This window comes from Podarcis liolepis (assembly GCF_965112155.1).
Source record: "Podarcis liolepis genome assembly, chromosome: 7".
NCBI classification, from domain to species: Eukaryota; Metazoa; Chordata; class Lepidosauria; order Squamata; family Lacertidae; genus Podarcis; species Podarcis liolepis.
This window is the reverse complement of record NC_139561.1, coordinates 94,161,708-94,187,284: the sequence shown is the minus strand read 5'-3', so window position 1 is coordinate 94,187,284 and position 25,577 is coordinate 94,161,708. Positions and strand designations below refer to the sequence as shown.

The 25,577-nt window shown below is 45.3% G+C and overlaps 2 protein-coding genes across 2 annotated transcripts; both read right to left on the bottom strand.

The window, feature by feature from the left end:
• LOC310712907 (zinc finger protein 213-like) lies at window positions 1–25,577 on the bottom strand. The gene is made up of 5 exons (XM_083516359.1): window positions 25,553–25,577; window positions 23,284–23,910; window positions 1,676–1,757; window positions 1,328–1,410; window positions 1–460 (listed from the first exon to the last, which is right to left on the bottom strand). Exons 2-5 carry the CDS (start codon window positions 23,695–23,697, stop codon window positions 323–325), a joined length of 717 nt encoding a protein of 238 aa, XP_083372485.1. The 5' UTR covers window positions 23,698–23,910; window positions 25,553–25,577; the 3' UTR covers window positions 1–322.
• Window positions 15,102–22,270, bottom strand: LOC310711118 (uncharacterized protein; the record flags this gene model as incomplete). The annotated part of the gene is made up of 3 exons (XM_083512589.1): window positions 15,102–17,839; window positions 20,391–20,517; window positions 22,256–22,270. The coding sequence occupies 3 exons, from the start codon at window positions 22,268–22,270 to the stop codon at window positions 16,599–16,601; spliced, it is 1,383 nt and encodes a 460-aa protein (XP_083368715.1). The 3' UTR covers window positions 15,102–16,598.

Genomic DNA, 25,577 nt, shown 5'->3' with positions numbered 1-25,577 from the left:
AATACATTCATTTTGATCACAGCAATGCGGCCTAGCAGTGAAAGCTTCAACAGATAGGCTTTCATTTTGATGCCAAGGACATCCTGAAAGGATTTAGACCAGTCATGACGTGAAGGAGGCATTGAAGGAATAAATCGTAATTTGGGTCAGCGCTCCTCCTCCTCCTGTGCATCTGGCCAGAGCCATGGCTGCTTTCCTGAGGCCTTTCCTCTGCTTCTGCCCCCATGAAGGTTCCCTGAAGGGAGGCTGTGGGGGCTGCAGACAGGCCAGCCCTTCAAGAGCAAAAGGGGGCCATCTTGGAGGGGGGGGGGTAGGCATAATATTAAGCCTTACTGAGAGAGTCCGAAATCCCCCGATTCTCCTCCATGACTTCCTTATGGAGGGCTCTCTGGTCAGGATCCAGCAATGCCCATTCCACATCTGTGAAATGGAAGGCTACATCTTCAAAGCACACTGGACCCTAAAAGAAAAAGGTGAACTGTTACACTTTGTTGTTTTCTGCCTCTTAACTGATGTTCTGTATTAACTGGATTTTTTTCCTGCACATTTTATGGATGCATATTTTGATGTGTTAATGGAATTATTCATTGTGCATTTTAATGAGGGGCATTAAGAAACTGGTGTTCTTCAAATCAGTCTTCTAATCCTGTGCACAAACATTCCCGTTTGCCACATGGAAGGATCCCTTCTTCTGTCCCTCTGTGCTATTCTTGCCGGGTGGGGAGTGTTGGGATCCCAGAATGCTGTGTGAGATAGTAAGTCTGCAGGCTTGAGTCTGCTAGCTGATGCAACTGGATGATGCAATCGGCCTGCAATACTTTCTATGCAAGTGCAGGGTCAGAATAATGTGCTGCCAGTTGATTGGCTGTCCTTGGTTTGAAAGGGAAACCTGTCCAGCAGTAAAGGTGGTGGTGCAGAGGAGTGTGGTCAGAGAGAGAGAGTCTTCCTCTTTGCCTTAAGGTGCAGCCAGGTACTCGGTTTGACTGTATGAACTGCTCCTGTATTATAGCCTGTAGATATTTGTTTATATAGAGCTCACAATAAATATACTGCACTGAAGAACCTGGAACTCTAAGCATTTCTGCTAAAGCGCCACGAAGATTTCGCAACACGGAGGACCCTCCTGAAGCCCTATAGACATCTCCAAGGTGCGCAGGGGAATGAGAGGGGGAAAGCCCCATTGTGGAACTGATGGGGTGAATCCTGGCCACTCTTTGGCATGGGATGTGAACTGCTTAGAAGCCTATTTGAGCCTTCAACCCTCCTTCCTTGGCGGTTCCTCCCAGTCCATGACATCCTCTCTCCCCACATGGCCCCTTCCTCCTACCTGATCTGGGTCCACAGGGGCAGCTTCCCCTCCGCCACCAAGAAAAGATGGACAAGCAGGTCTTGCTGGCCTCGTTCCGTCTCCTGCGAGAGAAGAAGGTAAGTGGGAAGCCAAGAGCGCATGCTTCACTCCGAAGGAAAACTACAGGTGCGCCTTCAAACAAGGAGGAGTTGCCATGTAAATGTGGACGTTTGTACCCGTTTGACATACTAGAGTGCAAAAACACATCTCTCTTTCTCTGGGCTCTTGGTCCTCTGTGAATTCTCCATTAAGATGAAAAGAAATCACAGATTAGTTTCAGAATCCACAAAATGTGACCCAACAGAGAAAAAAATCCTTCCTCCTTACCCAGAGGCCTCTCTCTGGAGTCCAAGGGAGTCTTCTCTGCCTCAGAGGAATCCGGACCCATTTCTGCTAACAGATCCTTCCCCTGAAAGAGCAACAAGGATTCAAGAGAGAGTGTGAGGAAGGATTAGAAAAGGAGCAGCAGACGCAAACACTTTAGGGCTGTCCAATATCATTCCTCGGATGCTTTCCAAAAAAGGATGGGCAAATTAGTAGAGAATTGGGGGATACTCTCCCTCCTCTTCTAGAGTTGGCTGCAAACCTCTCGGGGTCCTTTGGCCTCCTGGGAGCAGAACTGCCTGAGCTGCTGGCTGTGCACCTCTGAGCAGAGGGTGTCTTCCTGACCCGGGATCTTCCTCACAGTGTTTTCCAAGAATCCCCCGCTGCTCCCATGTTAGATGGCATGGCCTCTTCCTGCTTCAGGGCCAGCTGAGTCTTGCTCATCCATCTCTGTTCCCAGGAGATCGGAAGGAGTCCCTAGGTCTTCTGCCAAGTTCTGCCTGTCCTACTGAGAGGTGCCAGAGAATCCTGTAAAGCAAATGCATTCTTCTACTACCAGATTGATACAGTCAGGAGAAGAGAAATGTTCCCTGGGCCAGCATGGATGAGTCTGAATCACAGCCCAGACTCGGAGTTCAAGCACCTGTGATAGGAATTTTATGGTCTTAAATATATAGTAATGTTCATAACTGCACATACATAGATCAGCACAGGAAAGCCAACCTGGAACCATTTTGATTCCTAAACTGACCAAATCCTTTCTCCGCAAGGTTAAAAATGGAAAAGCCTCCCCATTGTCTCTTCCTTCACAAATCCTTTCTTAATCTGTGTTTGAATAAGGTGTGAGCCTGTGACCTGGCCCAGGAAATAAGTATTTTAGCACTACAAAAGAATGGCCAGGCTCCCCAGAAAATCCAATCAAGTAACCTGCTAGACAGGAGATAAACAAGGAGAAGAGAAAAACAACATTTAAATTTCTGTGATGTAGGTGGGATGTATCTGAGGGGTGGTCTTAGGTTACACCCCTTCTGTGATGTATGCATAATGTTTCTGGGGGTGGTCTTGATCTAGAGAATGGGAATTTCAAAAGTCTTTATAAGCCATTGCACAGCATTTTTGTGGGTCCTCTTCCTCTCCTGCGTGTGAGGAGAGCACCCTGTTGCAACAGATCAAAAAAGATCAAGCTTACTAGCTGCTTTGCTTCTCAATATTCTCTGGTTGGCCTCTGTTATTTTCTCCTACCAATAGGGAACCTATGTAAGGACTCTATATGGGCTCTTGGATACCCCATAAGGGAAAAGGGCATATTTTTATTTACAACAGATGGCGACCACGCACGAAGGGACTTTTGGTTACCCGGATTCTGGAAGCGAGGAAGGACTGGTTATCCAGCGCGCACCAGGCAGTTTGCCAGGAGGAATAACCGGTCTTCCATCGATCCCAGGATCTGGAAATAACTTGGAGTTTCAGCGGGGCTAACCAGAGGAAGCAAAGCTTGATCAGGCCGGCCTTAAACAACCAGTCAAGACATCGTGGGATCACCAGGAACAGCGCATGCGGAAGTGAGTATTAAGTAGGAAACACGGGTAGTGGGTTGGGGTCTCTAAACCACAGCAACCAAAATTCTTTAATTCTTCCTTTTCCCTTCAAATCTAAAATTTCTACTTTTTAAAAAATTGCCTTCTCCTCCTTTCTGTCCCCTCAATCTCAACACCAGCCCTAGCCCTTCGGAGTATGCCCAGGCACAAGGTTGTGTGTGATTTCTTCCACTTAATTCTTTATGCCGACCTATTCCTTCGGAGTTTTGCCCAGAAAGGTCGTGCAATTTCTTCTGCACTGAAAACTATAATTCCCAAAACTATAACTCCCAGCGCAGCCGCACCTCTGCCATGGCGATCTTTGTTAGAAATGACCTGTGAACAGAGAACGCAAGGGCGCTGAATTCCTTTCCATCTTTTGTATTCCAGAGTCTCAATCTGGCATTGCAAGTGTGCAAGCGTTCAGTAGGGACTCTGAGTTAGATTGTAAAAGGCAGGGAGGTTGCTGTGGGTTGTAGAATAGAGATTAAGTGAGGTATCCCCAGGTTTTTCCCCTCGGAGATTTGTCCAGGTATCCCCAGGTTTTTCCCCTCGGAGATTTGTCCAGGTATCCCCAGGTTTTTCCCCTCGGAGATTTGTCCAGGTATCCCCAGGTTTTTCCCCTCGGAGATTTGTCCAGGTATCCCCAGGTTTTTCCCCTCGGAGATTTGTCCAGGTATCCCCAGGTTTTTCCCCCCTCGGAGTTTTGTCCAGGTTTCCGCTTTTCCGGACCCTTCGGAGTTTTGCCCAGGTCCAAATCCCTTTTAATTGAAAATGGGTGCACCTCAGTCAAAAGAAAAATAGTCCTCAGACCCCTGGCGTGAAAGAAGCCCAATTGGTGCTTACTTCCCGCCTGGACTCTGACAGTCCCCTTCAATTTGTGTTTAAGAAACCTTTTTCCTGTGTTTAAATTGTACCTAGGTAACATCCAGCAGCTGCTTATCTTAAATGTGCCATCTAAAATAAAAATGCAAGCTTGCTCCAAGTTCTAAATCTAAGGAAGCCATGTTGAACCTTATCAGTCTTAAAACAAGACAAAATGGAGAATGAAGTGTGCAAATGTTTGTTATTTGAGAGAGGCTCTAAAAGAGAGTGTTTCTCCCAAGTGGTAAAATCCTGTATACGTGCTACTTGTGTTCTGAAAGGAGGATTACCCCACCTCCTTTCTCTAGTTTCAGTGGGGAGGGTGATTTAAGTCTAATTGTAAATGATGTTAGTAGTAGATAGGTAGCCGTGTTGGTCTGCCATAGTCAAAATAAAAAATTCCTTCCAGTAGCACCTTAAAGACCAACTAAGTTAGTTCTTGGTATGAGCTTTCGTGTGCATGCACACTTCTTCAGATACCTGTAAATGATGTTGTGTTGTAAGTTTTGAGTTTGTGAGTACACCTGTGTTCCAGTCTAAGTTAACCTAATGTTTCTGCTGCAAAAGCCTAGTTGAGCCAACTGCTCTCTCAAGCTAAAATGCAGTGTATGTACTTCATTAAGTATATGCCTATGAAAGTATGGTGTTCCTTCTAAGAAAAATATATGAGTCCAGTTTTAACTTTGATCTGTTTGGACAGAAGAGTTATTGTAAGGCTCCTGATATCAGTCTCTATAAGACGTCCTGGCCTCTTTTCTTAGAATATGCCCCCCCTTGTTTCATTCTGTCTTTTTCAGGTTTTTTTTCTTCCCCTTCTCCTTCTTATTCTGTGCCAGGTAAATTTACTCCCGAGTAAGCTTCCTTTAAAGGAAACTGCAAGGGGGGGGGCATAGATTAGGCTTACTATTCCTCTGCAAGTTCAGGAAAAATTGTTCACTTTTGTATTCCTTTTAAATCAAATCTATGGCTGTTTTAACTGTGCTTTATAAAAGATCCTCTCCCTATCCTAGAAAAAAAACTGTTCAATTCAATCTTCCTTTATTTCTCTAGGAACTTGCATTCTTTAGTCTAAGGAAGCAAACTCACTCAAACTAGCTTCAAGATCTGCTAAAAGGGTTCTGTAGAATTGGGTACTTTTATTTTCCTCTTCCTTAGTACATGATAGGCGCATGGCTTGTGATCTCTTCTCCAGTTGTGTCTGTGTACATAAGTATGTGTGTGTTTCTGGTAGTACAAATCTTGCTATGAACCCTGTATTTTAGGGTTGGACTAGATGACCCCAGGTCCCTTTCAACTTTCCCAATTTGTAGCTGATGTGTTGAAATTCAGCCCAGATTTGCTCAAATCTTGCTATGAACCCTGTATTTTAGGGTTGGACTAGATGACCCCAGGTCTCTTTCAACTTTCCCAATTTGTGGCTGATGAGTTGAAATTCAGCCCAGATTTGCTCTTTGTTTTTTAAAAGCTGTGAGGTGAAGCCATGATGTTTGAAGCAGAACTGGTGATATCAGGCATTTAAGTGATTACAATGTTTATCATTTTGTCTATTATTTACAAAAATCAGACTTAAAAGTCTACTCAAAGTTTAAGCACATACAAATGAATAATCAAGTAGAATTAGCCTTGACCATCCATCCTGTAAATAAAGGGCAGAAAATTTTGTCTGCAAATGGTAAGGCTGAGAATGTTAAAAAAAATAAAATAAAATCCTATGAATTCTAACTCTCTGGCCATTTTTACTCATAAATAAGAGAGCGGTTGATTGTTCCGCGAATGGCCAGAGGGATATTAGCCCTTTCCTGTACATAAAGGAAGCAGTCACGTTTGCTTGGGCTGAATTGTGAATACTTGAATTGCTGAGTTTCTCTTTTTTGTTTTAAAATCTAACCCTATTTTTAAAATCTACTCCTTACCTGGCCATTTTTACTCATAAATAAGAGAGCGGTTGATTGTTCCGCGAATGACCAGATAAAATGACCAATAATGATAGCCCTTTCCTGTACATAAAGGAAGCACTCCTTTTGCTTCGGCTGAAATTGCTAGCTTTGGTGAATACTTAAATTGCTGAGTTTCTCTTTTTTGTTGTTTTAAAATCTAACCCTATTTTTAAAATCTACTCCTTACCTTTCCCTTCCTTATTCTAATTGAGCCGAAAGATGCAACATTTTCAATGGTATAAAAGGTTTGCTGAGATATGAACTCTGCACATGCACAGAGGCTAGATCACCTTTAAAAAAAAGAGAGAGAGCGAGAGAAAGGAGGGGGGAGAGAGAAGGTTTGGAGAGCGTGAAACCTATACAAATTTCCTTATGTAAAACTTGGAACCATTGAGCGAAATTATCCTTAATGTGTTTTGCTCCAGGGCTACTTAAAACAAAAGAGTTAAGTACTGGACATGCCAAATTCTTTTCACAGGTAAATATCAAAGCACTCCCACTGTGAGTTCCTCTCTTGAGTAGTTTCTCCCCCCCCCCCATGGGATTTAAATTTTATAACAGTTTTTTTTTTGTGTGTGTGTGTGTGTATGTGTATATGCCTATGCATTTTAGGAACAGCATTTCCTGACAGACCTCTCACATGAAATAATTTTCCCTTTCAACAGAGTGTCCTTTCTTTTCTCCCACAGCACAAATGATAATGAGGGGATGCAAACAGTGATTTAAATACTCTATAAAAAGTAATTGCATTTGTTTTTCTTTTGTCTTTCTTCCCTTAAAGCCAAACAGTCACTTTTTTTCTGTTCAGCAAAACAAGTCTGAATCCCTGCTATATTAGTTGATTTCCTTCTATCTCTTTGTGGCTTTGACATTTTTTTTAGGTTACAAATAATCTGTTTTCGTTTATTAAGTTCGTTTTATCAGTTCTTCCATTATATATATGAAATTAATCAAAGCACAATCAAACATTGTTTGTGGAATGGTATTTGTTTACCTTTTTGCCTGAGCATTTCTTATTAATTCTGTCATTTTGGCTAGTGCAAGGTACTTGCACAACTTTAAATTGCCATTCATTTTTTTCTTGGAATTAACTCATTTCCCAGTATTAACATTACAGCTGATGTTGTCACATCAACAAACACTATTTTATTTTCATTTGGGATGTTAGAATGCCAAAACAGATTACTTCAGGTTACTTATTGTGTGCCTTAGCATTTATTTATTTTTGGTTCCTCATAGCTTATTTTGTGTGTGTGTGTTCTACTTTGGGGACATGTTCATCACATGTTGAAAGTCAGTTCATGAAGTTCTTTTATCAGATAGCACATGGTGAATTTAAAGGGTTTTCCCCCCCATTGTTTTCCCATTTTTTCAGTCTAGTAGTAATCTGCGTGGTTTTGATAATATATTTAATAATAATTCTTTTCTAAATCTGATGTCCTTGTGTCAAGTTTGTTTTCATCTGACTGGTAATCTAATTTTTTGCTTTCTTTTGTATTTTTTAACCTTTGTATTTTTTACAGTTCTCTTTCTATACATGTGGAGTAATTTTTTATTTTATAATATGAAAAGAACAACAACAACAAAAATTAAGTGAAGGAAAGCAAACAAACTTAGCAGATAATAACAGTAATTATATGGAAATGTGATAATGAATAAAATGTTTAATCCACTAAGATTGTTATTATTTGCAGCTTCCCATGGAAACTGGAGGACATCCTTTTTGCCTTTTGCCCCTTTCTTGTCTAACTGTGTTTAAGTCTCCCCAAAACCCTGCCCCCTTACAGGATATCACTTCTACAGATGTGCAATGATGAAAAGCAGCAACAACCCCTCAACTCACAAGACCTGCAACACCAGAGTTTTCAAAGTGCCCACAGTTATCTCTTTCAAAGGCTATAGACTGACGGGGGGGGGGGCTGACAAAGGGGGGAGGAGTTGAATTGCAAGGACATTTTTTCACTTGAACCTCAAGCCTCTGCTCCAGGATTCAAAAGATACATACGTAAAAGATCACAATCGTGTCAAGATATGCAACAGATATTTAATTATTTTGTTTTGTATTATGTGTTATTATGTAAGAATGTTGAAATGTGTCTGACAGTGTGATTTCCACAAAGGGGGGCAATTTATTGTGTGTAACTGTTTTTATGTTTTTATGTCTTATTGCTTACACACCAATGGAGAATTCTCATGCATTTTATACTTTCTAATAGCTCACACTATTGTGTAGTCCAATGTTTAGATCAATTTATAACCACATTGTTCCACCTGGCACTCTGCCAACTTTCCCTATCCATTTTAATATGTGTTAAACCTCGCTTGGCCAATGACAAACTTCTGGATCCATAAAACACCAGGTACATGAAGGTGGATATGCTTTGGTTTAGCAGGAATGATCCCTTATAGAGTTAAATTGACTTATTTGGACAAAGTGCCCTTTTTAAGAATGGTTTTCTTTTAACAGATTGGTTTGAAGAGTTGAGAACCATGGGGCAAGATAAATTCAAATTGGACTCAGTTTGAATTGGGCAAGTGTATCCAGGCTGCAATTAGCTTTTTGGTCCTTTAAGTGCAAGTGAGCAACTTTCATGAGTCCAAAACCACAGCCTATAATAAAATCCCATAGCTAAAGGCCAAGGCGAAGACCTCTCCCTCACGAGATGCCCAAACCTGTGCCAGCTATGGTGAATGCCAGGCGACATGGTTAAATGAAAGCCCCGAAGGGATTCAACAGACAGGATGTGTTGCTGTAGCACTATGTCAGTGTGAGACCACAGAAGAGCTACCTTGACACCTGAGAACACAAAAATGGCGGGGGGGAAGCAAACTGCACTTTTCAGTCATTAGTGGACCTTACCTTCCTGCTAGGTGTAAAGCATAGAACACTATTGAGTAAATGGTCTCTCCCAAAGTGTTAGAATGCCACAAGTAATTTAGTAGCAAAACGCAACATGTGTTATTTTTATATGATATATTCATACAAAGACATCCATTTACAACATACGATGTTATTATTTGTGGGGCAAAAATTTTTAAGAAAAATTCTAGCCCCAAAGGGGGGAATAATGTGATAGGAATTTTATGGTCTTAAATATATAGTAATGTTCATAACTGCACATACATAGATCAGCACAGGAAAGCCAACCTGGAACCATTTTGATTCCTAAACTGACCAAATCCTTTCTCCGCAAGGTTAAAAATGGAAAAGCCTCCCCATTGTCTCTTCCTTCACAAATCCTTTCTTAATCTGTGTTTGAATAAGGTGTGAGCCTGTGACCTGGCCCAGGAAATAAGTATTTTAGCACTACAAAAGAATGGCCAGGCTCCCCAGAAAATCCAATCAAGTAACCTGCTAGACAGGAGATAAACAAGGAGAAGAGAAAAACAACATTTAAATTTCTGTGATGTAGGTGGGATGTATCTGAGGGGTGGTCTTAGGTTACACCCCTTCTGTGATGTATGCATAATGTTTCTGGGGGTGGTCTTGATCTAGAGAATGGGAATTTCAAAAGTCTTTATAAGCCATTGCACAGCATTTTTGTGGGTCCTCTTCCTCTCCTGCGTGTGAGGAGAGTACCCTGTTGCAACAGATCAAAAAAGATCAAGCTTACTAGCTGCTTTGCTTCTCAATATTCTCTGGTTGGCCTCTGTTATTTTCTCCTACCAATAGGGAACCTATGTAAGGACTCTATATGGGCTCTTGGATACCCCATAAGGGAAAAGGGCATATTTTTATTTACAACACACCATATTCCCATATTCGTAAGGCAGACTTCTGTCTTTGTTCTGAGGGCAACTCCCTCCCCCTTCAGAAGCATGGCTGACTCCAACTGGGGGGCCTGGATCCATCGCTAGCCCTCTGCTCCTCCCTGAATGGGCCTCATCCTCTTCTCAAGCCATCTCTTCCTCCTGTGGCAGGGAGTTCCATGGCTCTAACTGCGCACTGGGAGATGGAAGGACTTTCTTTAGCACAGAGGCCAAGTTTTTATTTCTGCCTCCAGATGTTTCCATCTGGCTGCCACCTGGGCTAAGGAACGTGGCTGATTCCTCAATCCCATCAGGGTTCCTTTGCAGGCCCTTTTCTTCCTGACTCAGTGACCCCTCCCCAAAGGAGCAAGACAAGAGTTGCAGACCTCCTGTTACTTGCAGCCTCCCTGGCTTTGCAGAGAGAAGGGGGGCAGAACCTCTTAGCCCTGGCTTGGGGATCCCCTTGCAGGAGCTGAGCAGAATCCCCACGGATCCGTCCCCTGCAGCCCTGGGACACCCCGCCCCACTTCTCCCCAATGCACCCTAGGGCAGAAAAGAGAGGAAGCTCACCAGATGCCAGAAGGGAAACTGAGGCAGCTCCTGCAGAGGAAATGAAAGCCCCCTCCCCCTCTTGCAGGGAGGATCCTGGGAAGGAGGGAGGGGCATTTGCTTGAGAGGGCTTTTTCCCCCTCCTTATTCCCTGTCCTCTCTAGGAATGCAGCTCAGTTCCTTTTAACCCTTGCAAGGTGGAGCAAACCAAGCTCACATTCTCTTTCTCAGACTCTTCCAGAAATGGCAGCAGAGCTCAGTGGGTAGAGCATGAGTCTCTTTGATCTCAGGCCCCTGGGCCCCAGAGGGGTCTTCTTGGGGGGACCCTCCCCTGCAGGCCTGGGGCCCCCCATCTCCCCAAGGCAACTCACCGGATCCCAGAAGGCACCCCCAGGCAGCACTTGTGGAGCAGAGAGACAAAAGCCCGGATGGGGGCGGAGCTTGTGCTCTGGGGAGCCTCCTCCCTTTATTCCTCTCTAGGAAGCCAGGTGGGTGCCAGGGGGCGTGGTGCAGGTGCAGAGCTGCTCCATCGGGGGACTTTGGGGGCCTGGCGAGCTTCTCCCTCCGCGGGGAACAGATTTCTGTACATCTCAAGAGCAACAAGAATGTATTCCTTCCCCCCCTTTGCTTGAGAAGTAAAACTCTGCAAGGGTTTGGCTCCAGGGTCCCTTGAGAGAGAGTTGGTTCCGACTCCCTGAGCAAAGAGGAAGGAAAAGGGGGTCCTGCAAGGAGAGGATGAGGGGAAGACCCCTTTTCTAGGGGTGGGGGAGAGGGATTGGGCTCCCGGGTCAAGAGAGCACCTTGTATCCTGGCACTGAAAAGACACCCTCCCGACACACACACACTTTGTGGCATCTCCTTTCGGCAAAGGGTCAAAACATAGTTCCAACTTGGGCCAAGGGGAGTCTGGAGAGACCTTGAAATTTGATTTTAAATTCATTTTGGATTATATGGAGGACTGTGGGGAGTGGGACTGTGGGGAACAGGTGAGTTGGATCATAGAATCATAGAATCCTAGAGTTGGAAGAGACCACAAGGGCCATCGAGTCCAACCCCCTGCCAAGCAGGAAACCCCATCAGAGCACTCCTGACATATGGTTGTCAAGCCTCTGCTTAAAGACCTCCAAGGGAGGAGACTCCACCACACTCCTTGGCAGCAAATTCCACTGTCAAACAGCTCTTACTGTCAGGAAGTTCTTCCTAATGTTTAGGTGGAATCTTCTTTCTTGTAGTTTGGATCCATTGCTCCGTGTCCGCTTCTCTGGAGCAGCAGAAAACAACCTTTCTCCCTCCTCTATGTGACATCCTTTTATATATTGGAACATGGCTATCATATCACCCCTTAACCTCCTCTTCTCCAGGCTAAACATGCCCAGCTCCCTTAGCCGTTCCTCATAAGGCATCGTTTCCAGGCCTTTGACCATTTTGGTTGCCCTCCTCTGGACACGTTCCAGTTTGTCAGTGTCCTTCTTGAACTGTGGTGCCCAGAACTGGACACAGTACTCCAGGTGTGGTCTGACCAGAGCAGAATACAGTGACACTATTACTTCCCTTGATCTAGATGCTATACTCCTATTGATGCAGCCCAGAATTGCATTGGCTTTTTTAGCTGCCGCGTCACACTGTTGGCTCATGTCAAGTTTCTGGTCAACCAAGACTCCTAGATCCTTTTCACATGTACTGCTCTCAAGCCAGGTGTCCCCCATCTTGTATTTGTGCCTCTAATTTTTTTTGCCCAAGTGCAATACTTTACATTTCTCCCTGTTAAAATTCAGCTTGTTTGTTTTGGCCCAGTTCTCTAATCTGTCAAGGTCGTTTTGAAGTGTGATCCTGTCCTCTGGGGTGTTAGCCACCCCTCCCAGTTTGGTGTCATCTGCAAATTTGATCAGGATGCCCTTGAGTCCATCATCCAAGTTGTTGATAAAGATGTTGAATAAGACCGGGCCCAAGACAGAACCCTGTGGCACCCCACTAGTCACTCTTCTCCAGGATGAAGAGGAACCATTGATGAGCACCCTTTGGGTTCGGTCAGTCAGCCAGTTACAAATCCACTGAGTGGAAGCATAGTCAAGACCGCATTTTACCAGCTTCTTTACAAGAATATCATGGGGCACCTTGTCAAATGCCTTGCTGAAATCAAGGTAGGCTACATCCACTGCGTTCCCTTCATCTACCAGGCTTGTAATTCTGTCAAAAAACGAGATCAGGTTAGTTTGACATGACTTATTTTTCAGAAATCCATGCTGACTATTGGTGATCACAGCATTCCTTTCTAGGTGCTCACAGACTGTTTGCTTAATGATCTGCTCCAGAATCTTCCCTGGTATTGATGTCAGACTGACTGGGCGGTAATTATTTGGGTCCTCTCTTTTCCCCTTTTTGAAAATAGGGACAACATTTGCCCTCCTCCAGGATGAAGGGTGATGAAGACAATTTTGGGTTGGAATCCCCCAGAGACCTACTCCTCAATGAGAAAGGAAAGAAACTAAGACAGAGACCAACAAGAGACAAAGAAAAGTGCAAGTACAAACAAGATGAAGAAGAATTGCAGAAGGGACATGGAAGAGATTTAAGGGCCTCGGACATAAGGCTTCCAGGTTGATGGACTGACATGACCCAAGACCAGGAAGAAGAGACGCTGGATGATGATTGGAAGAGAATTTAAAATGGAAATTTCTTATTTTAGAACCAGCTAATGAATATTAGGGAAAATGTGGGAATGAAACTATATGACTCTAGCAGAAATGATATCAGGAGCTATGTATATTTGAAATTTAAGATTTTAAGTCTTAAGGCACTTAGGGGTAAGATAAGGTTAAATAAATTAAGGTAATCTGAATAACAGAATATGGGGAAAGATGGTAAGGATTTGTTGAGTTAATTATTAGGTTAGATTGTTAAGATAAATTTTATAACAAAAATAAAGATGGAAAGAATTTGCTGAAATAATTACTAAACTAGAACACTAAAACGGAGGTGTGAGGAGGTCAATGAAACAAGCAAATGGAAATTATGGATATGCAATTTGGGATTTGTGTTTTTTTTCTCTTTTTTTCTTCTTTTTTTCTTTCTTTTGCTGTATTGTCGTATTGCTTTTCATATTTTGTGCTTTTCTCTTTTTTATTGTTCTCTTTTTTTCTTTTTTGTATTGTAGTGTTGTTTTTGATTTTTTCTTTTTCTTGTAATTTCGAAATTATCAATAAATATTATTTTAAAAAAACAACAAAAACAAAACATAGTTCCAACTTGAAAGCCACCTCCAGGACCAGGCACCCTCAATAAGCTTTGGACTACAACTCCCAACCAGGCCTGCCAGCAGAAGGCGGGGGGGGGGGGGATGGAAACAGCCGTCCAAAAGGTCCAGCCAGCTCCAGAGGCGGGCCAAGGCTGCTCTCCAACAGGGCGCTGCTCCAGGCATCTGAGTTGCCCAGCCCAAGGGAGCTGGCGGGACTAAGAACCGGGGTTCCTGAATTGCAGGGGTTGGACTAGATGAGCCTGGAGTGTCCTCTTCCAGGATTCCTCATCTGGCTGCCAATGCCACATCTGGAATGTCTCCCAAAACTGCCCCCCTTTCACAAGGAGGTCTCTCCCCCCCCCCCCCGTGTCTTAAACTACCCTTTGACTGGCAACCATCTCCAATCTCCTTGGTGGACAATCCCAACCAAAGATGCATTAGATTCTCTGAAATCGACTCAGGAGTCCTGTAGTGATTTCATGCTCTTTATTGCAGCTTGTAAAACAGTGATTTAATTGCCCCCCAAACCTCAGGCTTTTATATACATTATTTACACAATCAGTCCCGTCTGACTGGCTGATTCTGTTTCCCTCCTGGAGCCTGATTGGTCTTTTCCTGCAGGCCAATCAGTTGTTGCATTCTAGTTGCCTATTGTTCAAGAATCCAAGCTTAGTACATAACCCCCCTCCCCTCTAAGTTCCTGTTGCGCCCAGAAGGTTAGCGTTCGTAGTCGTTGAGATATGCGGGTCACCTATGTATGCCTTGTGGTCTTGGGTGTCTCTCGGTAGGGGTTCCTGGTTCTGGCTCTTGTTCCAGGGCTGCCGGCTGTGATGGGATTGTTGGGTTGGACGCTGCTCAGCCTCGGTCACTTCTGGACTTCCTAGTTCTGCCTCCCTTACCTGCTCCTCCTTCTCTATGGGCCTCACCCTTCTGCTATCCCCTTGGGATTCCTCTCTCCAGCCCTCCTTGCAGTTTCCCCCCAGGAATCATCCGGAGGTTCAATAGTCCCAAGAAGGCTTGGAGTTCTGCCTTACCCTTAGGTGCAGGGGCGTCGCAAATAGCCCTCACCTTGTCCCCGATCAGGTGGACTCTTAGAACCCCACCAGGGTGGCGAGGACATGGCCATTGGCACCGGGTATGCATGAGCCATAAGGGCCTTGCTTATGGTACATTTGTAGTCTGCGCAGATGTGGACTGAGCCATTGGGCTTGACGTGTGTGATGATTGGGGTTTCCCGGGGGCATTAGGCTAGAGCATTCCTTGCTTCACAAGCCAGTCTAATTCCTCGTCAATGTGGGGTTTTGAGGGCGAACGGGACCTGGTGGGCCTTGAACTTGTTGGGTCGTATGGCAGGGTCTAGTTGTAGGCCAACGGAGGGGCAGGGCAGTATATCACCCCAATGCCCCATCGAAAACCTCTGGAAACTCTTTGCACATAGCGTCCACGTCCACGTGGGAGCTGGTGCGGTTCACCCCGGTGATGGCTAGCCCCAGTGGCCCAAACCACACCAACCCCAGTCTCCGGTCTCCCGTTGGAACAGCATCAGTCAATTAGTGACACGACCCTCAGACGCATTCCAAGACTCATGCACGACTTTCTCGCAGAGTTTCCACAACGGAAGATTCACCCAGGAGAGAATATTTACAGCTTTTATTCAACATTGGTCAGAACAATGGAAAAACATGACTGCTTGCATCCATGGCGAGGAAAACAGCCAGAACAAAAGCTATATACAAAACGGAAACGCCCAGTGAGCAGGAAGTAAGCAGGCATGTGACGCAAAACAGCCTGTTCACTTTTTTAAGGAGGAACGGAAATATCCTAACAGATTCTGCTTCCCTACTGGAGCCTGATTGGTCTTTTCCTACAGGCCAATCAGTTGTTGCATTCTAGGATCCTACTTGCCCGCATGCCTTGAGGCCCCAAGATGGGCGGAGGAAGGCCTGGGGGGCAGCTGCTAGCTGGGACTTTGATTTGGGCAGGGTGGGGGCACAAGGAGAGGGAGACAGGCAGACCGGCCAGGGGGTGGCACTGGGGGGATTTATTCACATTGGTTTTCTACCCAAAAGCCACCCCCCCCGGCTGTGAGGAGGGTGGCGCCTCTTCCATGAATTCCTCTTCCACTCCCAGCCACTCCGCTCAAACCTTTGCTAAAATCCTGCTCTCCTCCCTCCTCTCCGTCTCAGAGGCTGGGCTTTCTGTCTCATCTCAAGAACCGCCAAAGCGCCGGCAATTGCCTCTTATCTTCCACCCAAACCATCCACATCAATCTTAAGCATCTCCTGTTCTGATTTTCATTTTTTGTCTTCTTTTCCAGCTTTTCAGACTTCTCTTCCCTTCCTTTCATGGAGATATCTAGTGCTTCTGTTTTCTTTGTCAGTGTCTCTACTTTAGTGGTCAAATTAGTCACCATTTAATGATTTTTATCAATTAGGGCTAATAGTTTCTCCAAATTTAACACAGGCCTGGTGTTAACTGTTTTTGAACTGCCATATTCAAAATCTCCCTCTCCCTTGTTCTCAAAGCAGCCTATTTTCCAGCAGCACCTTATCAGTTTGTCAAGGTCACAGAATAACTCTTTCCCAAGAGATCCTGTTTCCTGCATTTTTCCAGCCCTCCCTCTTCCTTCCAGCCTGATCACCAACACACATAAGATGTTTAACATAAAATCCAATTTCTTAAATTAAGATTCGAATTAAACAAATAAACCAAATAATTACTTTAAGAGAGGAACCGTAAAACAGAAAAAAGAAATAATGTGTCCAAGAGGACCTAGCAATTTAGATGTCCAGATAAGAGTGGTTGTCTTGCAGGAATCCAATTCTCTTTAAGTGGCTCAGAGTAGAAAAAATATTTTCCTCCAAAGAGAAACGAACTTGTCCAAACCTGTCTTGATCTTAGCTTTTTCAGCCAGTCCTTTTAAGAGCTCCAATTCTATTCTATAAAAGAACTTTAAAAATGAGATCAGACTTTCATAAATCCCTCCGATCACACTCTTGGCACTGAAATAGTTTCTACCCTGTGTGAATTCTCTGATGGGAAATGAGATTGCTGCTTTGACTGAAGCTCTTTCCACATTCCACACACTGATAGGGTTTCTCCCCTGTATGAATCCTTTGATGGGAAGTGAGATGGGAACTATGACTGAAGCTCTTTCCACATTCCATGCACTGATAGGGTTTCTCGCCTGTATGAATTCTACAATGGGAAGTGAAAACCTGGTTTTGACTGAAGCTCTTTCCACACTCCAAGCAGTGATATGGTTTCTCCCCTGTATGTATTCTACGATGGGAAGTGAGACTTTCTTTCCAGGTGAAGCTCTTTCCACATTCCATGCACTGAAAGGGTTTCTCCCCTGTATGAATTCTTTGATGGGAAGTGAGCTTGGCCCTCTGACTGAAGCTCTTTCCGCATTCCACACACTGATAGGGTTTCTCCCCTGTATGTATCATTTGATGGGAAGTGAGATCTGAGCAATTTCTGAATCTCTTTCCACATTCCACGCACTGATAGGGTTTCTCCCCTGTATGAATTCTCTGGTGGGCAATGAGATAGCGTCTGTCAATGAAGCTTTTTCCACATTCCAAGCACTGATAGGGTTTCTCCCCTGTATGAATCCTTTGATGGGAAGTGAGCATGGCTCTTTGATTGAAGCTCTTTCCGCATTCCACGCACTGATAGGGTTTCTCCCCTGTATGAATCCTTTGATGGAAAGTGAGATTGGCACTCCGTGTGAAGCTCTTTCCGCATTCCACGCACTGATAGGGTTTCTCCCCTGTATGAATACTTTGATGGGAAGTGAGATGGGCCCTCTGATTGAAGCTCTTTCCACATTCTACGCACTGATAGGGTTTCTCCCCTGTGTGAATCCTTTGATGGGAAGTGAGTTGGGAGCTCTGACTGAAGCTCTTTCCACATTCCATGCACTGATAGGGTTTCTCCCCTGTATGAATCCTTTGATGGTAAGTGAGATGGGCACTCCGAGTGAAGCTCTTTCCACATTCCACGCACTGATAGGGTTTCTCCCCTGTATGAATTCTACGATGGGAAGTTAGATCGTTGCTGTTACTGAAGCTCTTTCCACACTCCAAGCAGTGGTAGTGTTTCTTCTCAAGGGGATATCTTTGATGGGAAGTGGAATGGGAGCTCTGACTGAAGCTCTCTCCACAGTCTGAATCCTGATTTGGCTCCTCCACTGTGTGGATTTCATTGTGGTCTCCCTTGTTCTTCATTTCCAATTCATCACAACCTGAAACTAAGAGGCAAACGGATTAGAGTCTCGGGAAGAAGTGCAGCCCCAAATTATGGAACAATGCTAATTAATGCTTGGGAGAGGCGAAGAACTGAAGGGAGTTAGATGTTATAATGTTCCTTTTGTTCTGCAAAATGTCTAGTTTCATATACAAATCAAATTGAATATTATATGTTTTCTCTCTCTAGTTTTTAAAAGTACAGCTTAACCTGGTAACGTTATTTTGTTCAAATTTAAATATGGATCTGTACTATCTTCATAAATAAAATGTGCTTTCATTATTTTAAAGGTGGCCAAAGCGGGAAAGTTCCCTGTTCAAAAGTAAGATATACAGTGGTACCTTGGGTTACATACGCTTCAGGTTACATACGCTTCAGGTTACAGACTCTGCTAACCCAGAAATAATGCTTTGCTTCAGGATAAGAACAGAAATCATGCCCGACGGCGCAGTGGCAACAGCAGGAGACCCCATTAGCTAAAGTGGTGCTTCAGGTTAAAAACAGTTTCAGGTTAAGAAAGGACCTCCGGAACGAATTAAGTTCTTAACCCGAGGTACAACTGTATTTCATATGCTACGTTGTTCAATATGCAGTAATAAATCTAAACAAATTGTAAGAGCTTGATAAATATTTGGGAACATTGACTCTGGACTAACTTGGTCATAGTCAGCTACCTTGTGGTAGGGGAATGAACTTCTGTGTGCTGAAAAACACATTTTGTATATTGAACAAATGTGTGTAGCAGCTGCCAAATTTAAATTTCTTTAGTGGCTAAAAATTTAATGATGATGTGCATCACCTTAAACCAATTTGGATGTTTTCTTAAATTCTCGACATCACAGAATGCAGCAGAAACTTGTCATATCAGTATTATTATTATTATTATTATTATTATTATTATTATTATTATTATTATTATTTAAGTTTCCTTACACTGGTACCTCAGGCTACATACGCTTCAGGTTACAGGCTCCGCTAACCTAGGAAATAGCACCTCATGTTAAGAACTTTGCTTCAGGATAAGAACAGAAATCGTGCTCTGGCAGCGCAGTGGCAGCAGGAGGCCCCATGAGCTAAAGTGGTGCTTCAGGTTCAGCGGCGTAGCGTGGGTTATCAGCACCCGGGGCAAGGCAAGTAATTTGCGCCCCCTAACCCGGGGCAAGGCAATTAATTTGCGCCCCCTAACCCGGGGCAAGGCAAGTACAGTAATTTACTCTCCCAAGCAGCAGCAGCGAGGCTTCTCTTTCCCCCGCGCTCTCCTGGAGCTGCCTCTTTCCTTTTTTCCCTTTCTCCAAGGCTTTTCGCTTTCTCTCCTTAATTGATTCCTCCTCCACACCGCAGCGTTTCCTGGCTGCTTCCCCCCCTTCCCCTCTCTCTCCTCCTCGCTCTGCTTGCCTTGCCCTGCCCTGCCTGAGGGCGCCCTGAGGAGACTCCGCTCTCCTTTTTGACCAGGCGAGGTGGAAAAGTCTCTTCCCGCCCCCTCGCCAGACTCCCTGCTCGGCTCGGCTCACTACCCAGGCGGCCAGTGGAGAGAGAGCCGCAATTACCATAAAGCTCCTCTCCCTCCGCTTCGCCAAGCTGTCAAAGCCCGGCAGCAGCGGCAACGGCAGCAGCAGGCGCAGCCAGACCCCTGCCACCCAGCCAGCCCGCCCGCCTTCCTCTCCTTTTTTTGCCCGCGGCAGAAGGCCTCGCTCTCCCCCTTCCGCGACCTCCTCGCCAAGCCGAGCGAGCGCGGGCTCCCTAACCCGTGGATTTTAGTAGGGGCAGAGAGCTGCTAGTGCGAGCGCGCCCCCCGCCCATGTTGCGCCCGGTGCGGCCGGCCCCCCTGGCACCCCCCACGCTACGCCACTGTTCAGGTTAAGAACAGTTTCAGGTTAAGAACGGACCTACGGAACGAATTAAGTTCTTAACCCGAAGTACCACTGTACTTAAATGTTACATTACTGTGAGAAGTTACAGGGGACGAGGCAGGGGGCCTTCTCGATAGGGGAACCCACCCTGTGGAACGCCCTCCCATCAGATGCCAAGGAAAGAACTATGCAACTTTTAGAGGACTTCTGAAGGCACCTCTGTATTGGGAAGTTTTTAATGTTTGATGTTTTATATTTTTTTTCATATTTGTTGGAAGTTGCCGAGAGTGGCTGGGGCCACCCAGTCAGATGGGCAGGGTAAAAATAATAATATTATCATTATTGTTACTACAGGGTTCACTGCCTGAGATTCAAAAAGCCTGGCTCTATTTTGGGATGGAATTTGTTTGGTTCCGTTGTGGAATCTGTGTCATCTCCAATGTCAAGCGACACTTTGGTCAACCAGAGAGAGACAGAAGCAAGAACAAAAGCAGGAAACTTGACTGAAGCTACTTCAACACCTCAAATCACTCTGAATCCTACATTTAAGAAGGCCTGGGCAGTTCAGACAGCCTGATCATGGTTTTAAACATCCCAGGTGCTGTGGGAGGCGCTGTTGAGCCCCATCAAAATATCAGAGGTTCGTCACATAGAGAGATGTCTTGAATTACAAAACAGATAGGATGATCCAATAGGAAGCCTTACCAAGAGAGTCCAAGATCCCACGATTCTCCTCCATGACTTCCTTATGGAGAGCTCTCTGGTCGGGATCCAGCAACGCCCACTCCTCATCAGTGAAATGGACAGCTACATCTTCAAAGCACACTGGACCCTAACAGAACAGGAAAAAGGCTGTCCTCTTAGAGAACATTCACTTGGCTCTGTTGTTTTCTACAGCGGCCAGACCCTTCTCTGCCTTCTTCATCCCTCTCTCCTGCTGCAGCTTCTGCCTCGGAGTCTGGGCTGCTCTCTGCCACAGACTCCCTCTGCTCCCTGAGCCCTCTTCCCTCTCCAGCTTCAGACCCCTCCTCCTCCTCCTCCCAGTCGGCTCCCTCTTCTCTGGCTCCTCCCACCATTCCTCTGCATCCAACTGTGTCCAGCCAGTCTGCATCCAAGCAGTCCTTCCCCACAAGGCTCCTTCCCCCTACCTGATCTGGGTCCACAGCTGCTGCCTCCCCTCCACCACCATGAAAAGATGAAGAAGCAGGTCTTGGTGGCATCATTCCGTCACCTGGGAGAGACCAAGGTAAGTGGAAACCGTGAGCGCCTGCTTCTCTCAGAGGTGAAACAGTGCATCTCTACGTACAGATGGGGCTTCGTCCAAGTCTCCCCTGCTAGCTTCCGGTTCCGCTCTGCTTTAATGGAGGCAGCGGGAGATCGTTGGCAAAGGAAAAACAAGGATGACTGAGGGTAATTCTCCTTGCAAGTTGCCCCCAGGGACAGGGGGGAACGGGCTTGACTCCCAGTTTGTCTCGGTACCAGGCTCCGGCTCCGGCATGGATTGCGAGAGGCAGGGAGGCGCTGAGTGCAAAAGCCCTTCGCCTGCCTAAAACCCTCCTTCGCTGCCATTAAGAAGCAGAGGTTCTCCTGTCAATTAGAGCTCAATTTGGACTAATGTACAGGCGTTGCTGGAAGAGATGAGATCATAAAGTGCGGAATTGAACCAGCTGCAAGGTCTTTAAGGTTTGAATTTGGGAATAAACTTCATTTGCTGCAAAAGACGGTGGGTGGGGGGAGGGGAGCCTATGGCTTCTTTATATAAAGTTTTCTTTTCTACGCTAATGAATTGGTAGCCTGCGATTGAATACTAGTTGAAAATATCTATGTACCGGTGAGCAGGGATGAAACTGGACTGCAGATATGAAATATAACTTCAAATAGAACTGTGTGTGTAAAAAACAAAAAGGAAAAAGGGAGGGAAGCTCTATTTTGCAAAATGTTTGCGATGGAAAATTAGAGCTGACTCTTCCCCATCCTTTATTATATACAGACTGAACTGATTAATGCTAAAGGACATGGAATTTAATTTAATTGGATAAATGCGCATTTATCTTAGGCCAGACAGAGAGATGTAAGGAATCTGAAAGTTGTGAGGGAACTGATAAGGTTCATTACTGAGTCATTTGCAATTCTGACAGATCCCTCTCTTTCCCAGGTGTAGAAGAAAAATGGCAAAAACTGATTATTTATTGGGACAGTGTGATTTTTGCAGCTGCTGTTAAAGTTGCCAAACAACGAAGAACAGGACAGAGTGATGGAGAATTTCTGAAACCACAATGGGATATTAGCTCCGCCCAAGGAATGATGGAGAACAGCAACAACCAGGAAAAGATAGACAAAACATTTTGCAAGGACAGGAAGAAACATCACGAACAGAAAGATTGCCACACACGGGAAGAGTAAGGATACAGCTGGAGTGCCTCACTTGTAGTTTTATATATTTTTTGATGTTTCCATACGAATGGAAGTCATTAATACTGCAGTTGTTGTATAAAGGATTGTTATCTTGACAGGAGTGTAATTGAAATTAATAAGATTTTGGAATGCAGAAATCAAGAAAATCATCAAACCATCAGTTTTAGCATGCGGGGGGCCACCTATATTATATAATTTTGTATAAGATTGGTATTAGTAATTGTATTGTAATTTCACATTGTTATAGGGAGGCTATTATTGGACTGTAATCGTAAACTAATCAAAGTACTATCATAAACGTCTCCCCTGCTGAGTACATTTGTACATTTGTACCCATTTCATATAATAGTTGTGCAAAAATACATCTCCCCCCCCCCCCCGAGCTCCAGGTGTCTTCCCTCAAAAGATGCAAAGAACTCACAGATTAGTTTCAAAACCAAGAGAACGTGACAAAACGGGGGAGAAAACACTCCTTCCTCCTTACCCAGAGGCCTCACTCTGGCGTCCAACGGAGTCTTCTCTGCCTCAGAAGAATCAAGACCCCTTTCTGCCAAAAGATCCTTCCTCTGAAAGAGCAGCAAGGATTCAAAACAGAGAATGGAGAGAAGGGTTAGAGAAGGAATGGCAGAGGCAAGCGCTTTCGGGGGACAGAGGTGAAAGCTGCTTCCTGCTTCTGCTAGACTGGTGTCTGGGGTTGGCTGCCAGGACCATGAAACATTGGTCCTCAAGGATCTTCACTGGCTCCCAGAACGTTTCCCAGCACAATTCAAAGCCCTAAACGCCCTCAAAGGCCCAGTATACCCAAAGGAGCATCTCCATGAACTGAGGTCCAGTTCCGAGGGTCTTCTGCTGATTCCCTCACTGTGATAAGTGAAGTTACAGGGAACCAGGCAGAAGACCTTCCTCACAGTGGCCCCCACCCTGGGGAATGCCCTCCCATCAGGTGAGAAGGAGATAAAAAACTGCATAACGTTTAGAAGACATCTGATGTCTTCTTATGCTTTTATATGTGCTCGAAGGCACCCAGCCACATGGGTGTGGTATGAAGAAGAAGAAGAAGGAGAAGGAGAAGATCTGTTCCTAGATGCTTTCCAAAAAGGATGGGCCATTAGGAAATGATTTGGGAATACTCTCCCTCCTCTTTGGAGCCCCTTGGGAGTATCCAGAGGAAAGTCTCTCTCACCTGCCGCTCTGCCTGCTTCCTCTCCTCTGCCTGACTCAGGAGGAAACCTTCGGCCAGGGCCACCGCCTGGGAACTGGTCTCCGCTCCGCATTCCCTCACCCAGTTCTCCATCTCCAGAGGAAGGACAGCCAGGAACTGCTCCAAGATCACCAGGTCCAACATCTGAGCTTTCATGTGCCTTTCTGGCTTCAGCCACTGATGGTCAAGGTGGTAGAGTTGGCTGCAAACCTCTCGGGGTCCTTTGGCCTCCTGGAAGCAGAACTGACTGAGCTGCTGGCTCTGCACCTCTGAGCAAAGGGTGTCCTCCTCACCCAGGATCCTCTGCATGGAGTTTTCCCAGAATTCCCCACTGCTCCCCGTTTCCATGGCATGGCCTCTTCCTGCTTCAGGGCCAGCTGAGTCTTGCTCATCCATCTGGGCTCTCCGGAAGTCTCCAAGAGATCGGAAGGAGCCCCTTGGTCCTCTGCCAAGTTCTGTGGGTACTAATGTGAGGTGCAGAAAATCGTATGAATCAAACACACTATTCTGCTGTAAGATGAAGAGGAGGAGAATGTTTCCTGAGGAAGCGTGGATGAGTCTTGCTAGGAACCAGGGCTGGATTGCACCACAGCTCAGACTCCAAGCTGTCTGGGGGGGAAAGGGGGAGGGAGAAGTCATAACCGTGAATGACAAGTGAGTGTAATCTGGAGCCAGGGCAACAGTGGGGGTCCCTCCCCACCCCACTGCATAGTCCAGAGCTTCGCCCCAACCCAGCCATATCTGCTTGGGTGGCTTGGTGAGCAGCAGGGCCCATGTCTAGCTCCAGCCACCGTCCCTTGGGGACTTCCTGCTCTGGATCCAAGGGGACGGTGGCAAGGCCCTCTGGGTGGAACTGCCCTGGAAGACGCCTCGGAAACTGGACTTTCCGTCAAATAAAGAATTAGGGAGGGGAAGTGGCCAACATAAGGAGATTTAGTAATAGAGAGAGAAGGGAAGCTTCGTGGTGTTTCCCTCTTAATATACTTATCCCTCACAATAATGTCCCTCTTAATATACTTCTCCCTCATAATTATGTCCCTCTTAATATCCTTCTCCCTCATAATAATGTCCTCCTTAATATCCTTCTCCCTCATAATAATGTCCCTCTTAATATCCTTCTCCCTCACAATTATGTCCCTCTTAATATCCTTCTCCCTCATAATAATGTCCCTCTTAATATCCTTCTCATAATAATGTCCCTCTTAATATCTTCTCCCTCATAATTAAGTCCCTCTTAATATACTTCTCCCTCACAATTATGTCCCTCTTAATATACTTCTCCCTCATAATTATGTCCCTCTTAATATCCTTCTCCCTCACAATTATGTCCCTCTTAATATACTTCTCCCTCATAATAATGTCCCTCTTAATATCCTTCTCCCTCATAATAATGTCCCTCTTAATATCCTTCTCCCTCATAATAATGTCCCTCTTAATATACTTTTCCCTCATAATAATATCCCTCCGAATGTCCTTCTCCCTCATAATAAAGTCCCTCTTCATATACTTCTCCCTCATAATAATGTCCCTCTTAATATCCTTCTCCCTCATAATAATATCCCTCTTAATACACTTCTCCCTCACAATAATATCCCTCTTAATATCCTTCTCCCTCACAATAATGTCCCTCTTAATATCCTTCTCCCTCATAATAATGTCCCTCTTAATATCCTTCTCCCTCATAATAATGTCCCTCCTAATATACTTCTCCCTCATAATAATGTCCCTCTTAATATCCTTCTCCCTCACAATAATGTCCCTCTTAATATCCTTCTCCCTCACAATCATGTCCCTCTTCATATCCTTCTCCCTCATAATAATGTCCCTCTTAATATCCTTCTCCCTCACAATTATGTCCCTCTTAATGTCCTTCTCCCTCACAATCATGTCCCTCTTAATATCCTTCTCCCTCATAATAATGTCCCTCTTAATATCCTTCTCCCTCACAATTATGTCCCTCTTAATATCCTTCTCCCTCACAATCATGTCCCTCTTAATATCCTTCTCCCTCACAATAATGTCCCTCTTAATATCCTTCTCCCTCATAATAATGTCCCTCTTAATATCCTTCTCCCTCACAATCATGTCCCTCTTAATGTCCTTCTCCCTCCTCACTCTCTTCCAGGCCCACCTCCCTGGCCAGGGCCTGAGGTCCCTCTGGCTCCCTCCCGGACCCCCCAGCCTCTCTTCCCTCCCCTTCCCGCCTCCCGGGGCAGGGAGTTCCCCAGGCTTCCCGCGAGAGGAGACCCACCAGAGCCCGGCAGGCGAAGGCGAGG

What these genes read in the sequence shown, in the direction of transcription:
- LOC310712907 (XM_083516359.1), bottom strand. Translation starts at nt 23,697, where the DNA reads ATGGATGAGCAAGACTCAGCTGGCCCTGAAGCAGGAAGAGGCCATGCC. An exon ending in CTCCAGAGAGAGGCCTCTGG is followed by an intron (nt 1,411 to 1,675) that starts GTAAGGAGGAAG and finishes CTTCTCTCGCAG; the next exon opens with GAGACGGAACGAGGCCAGCA. An exon ending in CCCCTGTGGACCCAGATCAG is followed by an intron (nt 461 to 1,327) that starts GTAGGAGGAAGG and finishes TTTTTCTTTTAG; the next exon opens with GGTCCAGTGTGCTTTGAAGA.